The following is a 10000-nucleotide window of genomic DNA, read 5'->3' as shown; positions in this document are numbered from 1 at the left end:
GGAGTCTCGTGCTTAGAGTCGACTTGTAGTGGTTCGATCTCTCCTGCAGACATGCTCACTGATCTGTCGCGAGAAGATCGTCCGAAGACGAAGTATACGATTAGAAAAAGTAGCAAGACCGCCGCAATTAGAATTACACGGACGCCGCCGACATTCATCGATTGGATGGCTCTAACGCCACTTTCTCGTGATGATAACACTTTTTATACGGGATACTAGAACTTTGTTTATACGGGATATTAAAGTAGAATGCCCGGGTAATACGGGATGTTTAGCTTGTATTGCGCTTGCGTGCGTCGATAGACATCTGGTTTGCTTCTGCTGCGTTCGTTTCGCTCTTCACGACTCTCCCTGACGTTCCCCCAATCATAGGTGCATCAAGCAGCAGTGAGATGTCGAACAGTGAGTATTCAGCGCGTCAAGTGTCGTTTCGAGTGCGCGAACGAAGACGACGGGCACCAACCGGGTCCACCAGCGCACCCTGTGGACTAACTACTGCGAAGACGTTCTGATATGTACACATCTCGCCCATCTCTATCTCGAACTTGCGCGCCGCTCGCATCGATTGGGCAAAATGGGGTCGGACATCCGGGCTCTTTCCTCTCGCTGTGACACGTTTGGTGCGTAGGTTCAACAAAAAAGAAAGGCCCAGGGCTCAAGCTCAAGGTAGAAGACGGAAAACAGAATGGCAAGCCACACCATATCCAGACACAGTAAGGATATCGTCAATGGTGTCTGCGTGCGTCGTTTACACGTTTGACGTGTCGGTTTTTCTTGTGTTTTCTTCTTCTGTAGAGCTAAACCTCCCGGGTTGGAATCGAGTGGCACGTTGACCGTCGGCGAAAAGGTAAAGTTTGTCTCATGTAGCGCGCGCAGGTTGTGACGTCATTGATTTGTGTGTGGTCAGGAGTTTGAGGTGAGGGCGGAGGACTTGGAGAATCAGGGAGAGCTGGGACGTGGAGCGTACGGCGCTGTGTACAAGATGTATCACCAATCGAGTCAAACGATCATGGCAGTGAAGGTGCGACGTGTTTAGAAATTTTAAATTAAAAAAAATTGTTTTGTTTTGTTTTATTACTCATTTTCTGATTATAAAAATTGTATGGATTTGGGTGGTAAGGCATTGTATCGTTGCTTATCAGACATTCCAGGCCCAGTGGAGCACTCCAGATGTTAGGTGGGGCAGGTCTTCAAGACTTGCATAGCCAAGCTCCACCCACCGTGAACATAAAATAAATAATTTATTTAATCACTTGAACCAATGTTTTCGGGATCTCTCACCAAAATCCCCTTGGTGGAAGTTCCATTTTTAAAAGTTGTGTAGGCCATGGCCCACCCACCCTGTTCTGTTGGCCCTGCATTCGCTTATCTGACGCTTCCATATTTGACCACAAATGCAACTTCCAAGAAATCTAGTCGTATAATGTTCACAATAAATCGGCAAGTGAAGATTCTTTAACAGTTGGAGACGTCATTGCCATGGAGACATTATCACCATGGAGATGTTATTGCCATGGAGACATTATCACCATGGAGGCATTGTTGCCATGGGCACGTTTTGCCATGCCACCATCCGACAAAACTATGGAGTTGGAAGACTTTCACGTATCTGACCCTCTTTTTTATATGCGCTGCCTATGGAGACTCGGATAAGTGAGGGTACACTGGCTTTTTCATTTTGTATACAGTCAGGGCTCGATATTTATTCACCCTCACTGTCTGACAAAGGTAGACGTGAAACTAATTCACACACACACACACACACACACACACACACACACACACACACACACCAGTGTGCGAAATAACAGCCGGACATCAGACATTTACCGATTAAACGAAGCATTTGTCCGGCCATTCGTGATTTCGCCTGACATTTTGTCCGGGGGCGTAGCGTCAGGTGTAGAATTCTGTATGAGTAACCCACATCCTCTCACATCTCACTGTCATGTCAACAAACGCTGTTTCCAGAGTTCACACACGAAACAAATGCAGACAGCCATGCGCCATACGTGTAGTGTGTTTGGTGATAGCGTCAGATGTAAATCCCATATGTGGGTGCCACGTAGACACGCTGGGGCTCCGAGGGTTGCATAACCAATGCAGCTGTCAACTGAATATCGCAATTTTCCCACACCTTCAGCATCCTTGAACGTACTTTAGTAACGTGTGGGCGAAAGGCACTCAGTTGAGTACTGAAACTGAAAGACGCTGGTACTCTGTCCATCCGACGGTCGAGCACCATGTAAGTCTATAGACTAAGTACTTGAAATTAGAGCCGTGGTGGTATTACCTCTGTCATCAACACGTTTATTTGCTACATGCGATGTCACTGTTTAGATGGCTTAACTCGGCCGCTGGAACCAAAGACTTCCTTTCTTGCAAACATCAATGAAGCTGAGACAGAAGCTAAGACAGAAGCTAATACTGACTTGAGTAGTACAAGTGTAAATCAGTGTCATCAACATGTGCCTCGGACTCCAACACGGCTTATAGAACGTGCGCAATAATTTTGTCGGGTAACTAATTTTGTCAAAAAAATTTTTTTGAAAAAAGTTACAAAAAGGTTTGGTTGACAAATTACAAAAATTTTTGTGTGACAAAATGTTGTTTGTAGTACAAGGTGTGGTGGACTACTGTATTCGCCCGTAATAACGCCCTGGGCGTATAGAAAAGAAACACTTTTGGGCGTTATTTTGGTCTTAGGCGTATACATGGTTGCAAAATACTGTTGCTTGGCCAGTCATCATCTAAATACTTAAAGACAGAAATACCACAAATGCTTGCAATTTTCCATTTGCAAGATCAAGGGTACAGGTATCCATACAGCATCAACATACACGCAGAAACTAAACACTCTGTGTATACACATGCAAACTAAAGTGGTCGGTCTGAAGCCCGTCAAGAGCATCAGGGTCAGTAATTGCAATGAAGACACGAGTCTAGCAGTACACACTTTCACTCAACACTGACATCAGCTCATCAAACGCACACAGACGGAGACGAATGTTCTGCGGACCCCATTTTGTTTTGCCTGTGCATGCGTATCCTGGGCATGGGCGTATAGGTGGGCATGAGCGTTATTTCTGTAGGGGCGTTATTATAGGTGAAGATGATATGTTGTTGTGACAAAACGTACACTGATGGTGCGCGAGCGTAACCTTCAATCAGAAATACATCATGAAAAGTGCATTACTAGAATGCCATGCTATCTCATAGTTTTTCTACTTTAGAAGGGCTAGAGTTGCCCTCTGAGTTTGTTAGTGATTTTCGCTGTTTGTTTGTGTGTATTGTGAAGTAGATGATGTGTAGGTTGGTGTATGTAGATAGTGTGTGGTGTAGTTGGTGAGATGTGTGGTTTGCTGTAGAGGATACGAGTGTCGTTGGATAGTGTTGAACAGAAGCGAGCTCTCATGGATCTTGATGTGTCGATGCGAGCGTCTGCCTGTCCGTACACGGTCGAGTTTTATGGAGCATTGTTTAGAGAGGTTGGTCAGTGCGTGTCACACACACACACACACACACACACACACACACACACATGCGTGCACACACACACACACACACACACACACACACACACACACGTAAATTTTGTTGATGCACTTAGGGAGACATTTGGATTTGTATGGAGTTGATGTCAATGTCTCTCGACAAGCTGTACAAGCTTGTATATGAGGACTTGAACTCTCACATCCCAGAAGACGTGCTTGGAAAGATAGCCGTAGCTGTAAGTGCTTAACTATTCATGGTGAAGTAGATGAGATCCGGATAGTGGATTACAGTGCCTTCTGTGTTCAGGTTTTGAAAGCACTTGATTATCTGTATTCTAAACTGAAGGTTATGCATCGAGGTGACTTACATGTGTGTGTGTGTGTGTGTGTGTGTGTGTGTGGTGTGTGTGTGTGTGTGTGTGTGCTTGATTTTATGTTCTTGTCGTGTAGATGTGAAGCCTTCAAACGTTCTAATCGATGAGAAAGGTAATATCAAGCTGTGCGATTTTGGCATCAGTGCCCAACTGGTTGATTCAGTTGCGAAGACAATAGAGGCTGGCTGCAAACCGTACATGGCTGTAAGTTGTCACATGGAATGAAATCTCAGTTGGATGATGTTTGGTAGTGACACTCAATAAGCTTGTGAAGTCGTCAAACAGACAGACAGACAAACTGATGGACAAACAAACAGATGGTCAGACAGACAGACAAACAAACAGACGGTCGGACAGACACACAGACAAACTAACAGATGGACAGACAGACAGACAAACAGATGGTCGGTCAGACTGTCTGACACACAGACAGACAGACAAACTGACAGACAAACTCAGAAAGACAGACAGACAAACTGACAGACAAACAAACAGACGGACGAACAAACAGACGGACACACAGACGGGCAAACTGACAGACAAACAAACAGATTGACAGACAGACAGACAGACAGACAAACTAACAGATGGACAGACAGACAGGCAGATGGTCAGACAGACAAACAAACAGACGGACAAACTGACAGACAAACGAACAGATGGACAGACCGAGACAAACTGACAGACAAACTATCAGATGGACAGACAGACAAACAGATGGTCGGACAGACTGTCTGACACACAGACAGACAGACAAACTGACAGACAGAAAAACTGAGACAAACTCAGAAAGACAGACAGACAAACAGACGGTTGGACAGACAGACAAACTGACAGAGACAAACTCAGAAAGACAGACAGACAAACAAACAGACGGACAAACTGACAGACAAACAGACGGACAAACTGACAGACAAACAAACAGATGGACAGACAGACAGAGACAAACTCACAGACAAACAAACAGATGGACAGACAGACAGAGACAAACTCACAGACAAACAGATGGTTGGACAGACTGTCTGACACACAGACAGAGACAAACTGCAGACAAACAAACAGATGGACAGACAGACAGAGACAAAGTCACAGACAAACTAACAGATGGACAGACAGAGACAAACTGACAGACAAACTCAAAGACAGACAAACAAACAGATGGACAGAGACATAGGCAAACAAACAGATGGACAAACAGACAGAGACAAACTCACAGACCAACAGATGGTCGGACAGACTGTCTGACACACAGACAAACAGATGGTCGGACAGACAGACAAACTGACAGAGACAAACTCAGAAAGACAAAGACAAACTCAGACAGACACACAAACTGACAGAGACAAACTCGGACAGACAGACAGACAAACAGAGATACAGACTAACAGTGTTACTAAAGATACCATTTGTACTAAGTATACACTGTACATACTAAATTCCTATACTTGTTATGTGTAGCCCGAACGCATCAACCCAACTCAGCGTGACCAACAGCAGGGATACGACATCACTGCCGACGTGTGGAGTCTAGGCATCACTCTCGCCGAACTCGCACTCGGTCAATTCCCGTACCCGCCATGGAAATCCGTCTTCGAACAATTAAAGGTAATCGTTCAAGGCGATCCTCCCACCATCCCGGCCGAAAACGACAAATTCTCGGACGAATGCAAAGAATTTGTTCGGCTATGGTGAGTCTCGTGTGTGTCACTGTCATAGTGTATGTCAGTGTTGTCCGGCTATTACTGTATGTACAATCAAGGTGTGCAGTAATATTAATAAATATTATTATTTATTAATATTAATAGATATTATTTATTAATATTAATAATGGATGGTTGACACCTGGAGTGTTGTAGCCAGATCAAAATTTAGGGTTAAGTTAATATCAATGTTTGTTGAAGTTGATATTAACTACCCAAACTACCACAATTTGAAATTAATGTTGCTACTAGATACTGTAGCAATTGTTGCAGTACGTGTGGAAACTTCCCTTATCATCGATACGCTCAAATACAGTTGGTGTTTGAGTGCAAGATGGGAGGAGGCTGCAATGATGCATTATACACTCTGAAGGGTCCGTCCAAGTTCACCGACTGTGTAACTACCGTATAAGATGAAACATTGGTGGGAATTTAGTTTGGTGGTTTGCTAAGAAATTGATGGACAAAGCATATTGGCGGATTTATTTAGGCGGTCGGACATCGTTTGACAGCTGATATGTCTTACCATAAGTGGTCGTGGAGGAGTTAGTGATTGACAGCCGTGTTTGTGGCTCACATTTCTGTAACTTACTGGTCTCCAACTACTGCAGACTGCTGTGTCAGTGCAAAGAACGGGACCCACATGAACACAGTCCAGCTTCATCCATAGCCTCACAGCCTCATTCATAGGCATAACAGACGGCTAGTTAACATACTTGTGGCCTCATCCGTGTGATGTATACCACCATCGCCATACAATGCTTGATCCATGTGGGTGATGGATGTAGCGGTCGCTGGAAAATCCCGGTGGCCAGATTAATGGCGGATTTTATGTTGGCGGTTGTTGAAAAATCCATCAATGTGCCAAAATGAATTCCCCGCCAATATTTCATCTTATATGGTATGTGTACTGCTTCCGTGTGGTATTTCCTTTGTCGTGCTTGGTAATGTGTGTGTGTGTGTGTGTGTGTGTGTGTGTGTGTGTGTGTGTGTGTGTGTGTGTGTGCATGCGCACACGTCCGTCCATCTGTAGAGAGTCATCTTATGTAGTGATTACATCCAGGACCTTGCAGGGTTGCAGGTTCAAGTCACAGTACAACTCACACACAATTGCCTCTCTCGGCTCAGGAATATAAATGAGTACCTGGTCTTTGACTGGGGTGGCAAAGGCCTCCAACTGCGACAAAGTCCATCAATCACTGGGGACTTTGCGTGCCCACACCACAGTTAGTGTCGCAGTCGGTGCTCCTGCGAGCACCTGGCCAGGCTCCAGGAGATTGCTTAGCACGGCTCATAGCTCCTGCGTCGTGAACAGGAACCCAGCCATCTGGCTTGGAAGTGTAACCGTAAACGGCAGCTCCTAATCCATGTGTGTGTGTGTGTGTGTGTGTGTGTGTGTGTGTGTGTGTGTGTGTGTGTGTGTGTGTGTGTGTGTGCATGTCTCCATAAAACACAGAATATGAAATATTAATTAATGGCAAATCTATTTTGACAAATTGGCAGTTTGATGAGTTGCCAAAATTTTAGCATAGGATAAAATGATGTCATCAACCAAGTGGGTGGGGAAATGGTAAACATCAATCATCAGGTCATCCATCCTTCAATCCATAAACCAACACACACACATTACTCCACAGACATAACAACAGCTTGCCGTTTACTTACCTGTACAATAAGCATGTCAGTGGTGATGTAACATACTATTGTTTCTCATCTCTTGTTTCAGTCTACTCAAGGACAGCAGCCAGAGGCCGCGTTATTCGAGTCTACTCGAGCACAGCTTTGTGCAGAAGTACGAGACGGCGGATGTCGATGTCGCCGGTTGGTATAAAGAGATATTGGAGAAGAGAGTGCATGCATCATAATATCCACGATATTCATAGTCGTTAGATAGTGTTTATAGTTGCAGAGTCAATATCATAGGTACATACTCTGTGATGACTTAGTCACATTGAATAGATTTTCAGGCGATTGATGGTGATCTGCTTACCGATCACGTTTGAATGTGCACGCCACACACACACACACACACACACACACACACACGTCATCATCTGTTTTCTTGCTCTCCATTCATACACGACGGTAACCGATCCAATAGAAGTTTTCACGTCCTAACTACAACTGCTATCGTAACATTTTAATGGAAAAATAGCCACCGAATTGTCAGTCTCTTGATTCAGATTCATTGGGCTCTATCTATGTACGTATGTATGTACCTACAGTTTGCCTATGATCGCCTCTGTACTGCCTGCGCTGTCGCTAATACGGATTCGTACCAACCAGCAATGTCGATGTGTCCTACTGAATACGTCTTGTAGAACGAGTGCTCCTATACAAACAAACATGTAGGCAAACTGATTGTATGACACGTACATGTGAGTGTATTGAGTGGTGCTTACCATTAGACTTGGATACTTTGGCCGCTGCTCGAACTCCTTCGTCAGGCTACAAGAGAAGGATTACAGTTGGATGTCAGTTATCTGAAATGAACGTAGCCAGCCTCGCCACCTTTTGACTTCTGGATGGTGCCAGCCCCTTGCACACGTCCGGAAGTTGGAAAGTGGAGTGACTGGCTATGCAAGACTAACAAAAGCGGAGTGCCTCGGATGCCCTCTAGGAATACACACTGTAATCTGTTATGCTCATGCACAACAAAGTGTAATGTCAAGCCAGTAGATATAACATTACCATACTGATCCTACTTTCGAGACTTTCGTTCTCGTAAAACTACTGTTTTGTTAACAAAAATAGTTTTTTCCACCTTGAAAAATTTCTACCTGGTATGTGCAAGAGTTTCTTTTTGTGCATGCGCTTTTATTATAGCGTGCTCTGCTGGTAAGCGAAAGACGGGAGATTCAGAAGAGAAACACGAACCTCCCTAATCTGAACCTCCAAGATCCGGATACCTCCCTAGACCGGACAGTTTTACCCAGTGCATATCAGGTCTTGGGACTCTGAGGTTAAGCACTTTGGCAAGAAACTCCCATATAGACACTTAATTCTCAAACCTGTCTTGACTATCACATGCCAGTGTGTAGGAGAACGCATATGTAACGTATGTAACTGTAGTACAAAGTACACATGTACATTACAGTGTAGTACAAGTGTGTACTGTACACGCACACTGTATGCACAACTGGTATGACGTTCACTAACCTTACATTAAAATGGTCTGGGATTCCAAGGCTATAACGCGTGTTAGCTATCTCTATCGTCCGGACATTTCTAGAATTCGAGGTTTGAGAGTATGTCTCTCTTAGAGTTTGGGTTTGTTTGTCAACGCGAATGCCTACACTAAAGCCAATCAGGTACAGTGAATCGTTGGTGACGAAGATGACAGAAGACAAATAGAGAGTAATTCGAAAAATACCTAATTTAAGGAAAAGGTGCACCTAAAAAACTCGATTCCATAAAAAACAAAATATTTCAAAGATTTCAAAAAAATTTGATTCAATAAAAAATAAAAAATATAATAAAAAAAATTTCAAGTGACTTTGAAAAAATCTGATCCAATAAAACATAGGATTAGTATGGTAAACTACTTTCTCGTTGTTACAGTTTGCTATAGAGTGCAATCAAGTTTGGGTGTTTGTGCAATTATTGTCCAGTATACATGCATTCGAGTGCACATGGATAGCCTCTGGGGGCGGGAAGGGCGAGGGTAGGGTAGGGACACCTGTTTGCACACCAGGAGCGTTAACATCAGGTACCCAAAATATTCAGAATTATGAACAAGATCGGGTCCCAAAGTGTTTGAACAACAATTAAACTGACATCCGAGTGTATTAGGAGAGGTTGCTATAGAAACCGGTCGACTCACCAGAGGCGAATGAAGTTCTCGAAGTCTTGCGAGAATCGGTCGGTCGTCATCGGTAATGTTGGTGCGGGACCGTTGACAACTTGACTCAGCTGGTCAAACACGTTTTTCCACTCGGGGTAGGGAAATTTCCCGGTCGCCATCTCAATCTATACACACATTGATATCAATCAGAATGTCCACTAATTGATACCAGTTGGGTATCACACCAGGCTTATTCCTAGGCTCCACACGTCCGACCGAGTATCATACGCCATTGTTCCTTGTATCCGCTCAGGCTATGATGAACATCTACTGTGTATATGCTGCAACACGGTGATATCAATGTTTGTCACTTACGGCCATATAGGGCCGACATCCCACGTCTTTCGTTTGTGCTATTGAATCGCGTAGGTGGCCGCTAATACCAAAGTCACATAGTTTGACATTTCCACGCCGGTCAAGCAGTATGTTTGACGGCTTGACGTCTATAGAGATAGAATGCATTTTAGAGGGTTAGCTCGATGGTGTGTGTGTGTGTGTGTGTGTGTGTGTGTGTGTGTGTGTGTGTGTGTGTGTGTTAGTCTCCTGTAGCCAAACCCCTCCCCTTCTTGATATCTACGGGCGGGAAAG

At 44.2% G+C, this 10000-nt stretch overlaps 3 protein-coding genes across 3 annotated transcripts in view; 1 reads left to right on the top strand and 2 right to left on the bottom strand.

Annotated features, from left to right (window-relative positions):
- LOC134184387 (putative protein-lysine deacylase ABHD14B) overlaps positions 1 to 206 on the bottom strand; it is a 921-nt gene extending 715 nt beyond the window's left edge. Inside the window, exon 1 of the mRNA XM_062652061.1 lies at positions 1 to 206. This exon is cut by the window's left edge and continues 715 nt beyond it. Coding sequence (XP_062508045.1) covers positions 1 to 158 — 158 coding nt within the window. The 5' untranslated portion in view covers positions 159 to 206.
- A 73-nt stretch (positions 207 to 279) lies between these two features.
- LOC134185086 (dual specificity mitogen-activated protein kinase kinase 6-like) lies at positions 280 to 7549 on the top strand. Its single transcript, XM_062652873.1, has 10 exons — positions 280 to 402; positions 629 to 713; positions 796 to 847; positions 908 to 1021; positions 3369 to 3488; positions 3611 to 3730; positions 3802 to 3853; positions 3945 to 4072; positions 5327 to 5556; positions 7295 to 7549. Exons 1-10 carry the CDS (start codon positions 393 to 395, stop codon positions 7431 to 7433), a joined length of 1050 nt encoding a protein of 349 aa, XP_062508857.1. The 5' UTR covers positions 280 to 392; the 3' UTR covers positions 7434 to 7549.
- Positions 7550 to 7618: 69 nt separating this feature from the next.
- Positions 7619 to 10000, bottom strand: part of LOC134185085 (dual specificity mitogen-activated protein kinase kinase 4-like) — a 6338-nt gene continuing 3956 nt past the window's right edge. Inside the window, exons 7-11 of the mRNA XM_062652872.1 lie at positions 9728 to 9855; positions 9598 to 9666; positions 9392 to 9537; positions 7971 to 8016; positions 7619 to 7900 (exon numbers count right to left, since the gene is read on the bottom strand). Of these exons, the coding sequence (XP_062508856.1) occupies positions 7799 to 7900; positions 7971 to 8016; positions 9392 to 9537; positions 9598 to 9666; positions 9728 to 9855 (491 nt within the window). The 3' untranslated portion in view covers positions 7619 to 7798. The remainder of the gene's footprint in view (positions 7901 to 7970; positions 8017 to 9391; positions 9538 to 9597; positions 9667 to 9727; positions 9856 to 10000) is intronic.

This window comes from Corticium candelabrum, chromosome 9, assembly GCF_963422355.1.
Source record: "Corticium candelabrum chromosome 9, ooCorCand1.1, whole genome shotgun sequence".
In the NCBI taxonomy this organism is placed as follows: Eukaryota; Metazoa; Porifera; class Homoscleromorpha; order Homosclerophorida; family Plakinidae; genus Corticium; species Corticium candelabrum.
The sequence above is the reverse complement of the archived record's forward strand: the minus strand, read 5'-3'. Positions and strand labels throughout refer to the sequence as shown.

Coding starts and splice junctions, on each gene's coding strand:
- LOC134185086 (XM_062652873.1), top strand. Junction 4,073..5,326: donor GCTGCAAACCGTACATGGCT/GTAAGTTGTCAC, acceptor TGTTATGTGTAG/CCCGAACGCATCAACCCAAC. Junction 5,557..7,294: donor AAAGAATTTGTTCGGCTATG/GTGAGTCTCGTG, acceptor CTCTTGTTTCAG/TCTACTCAAGGACAGCAGCC.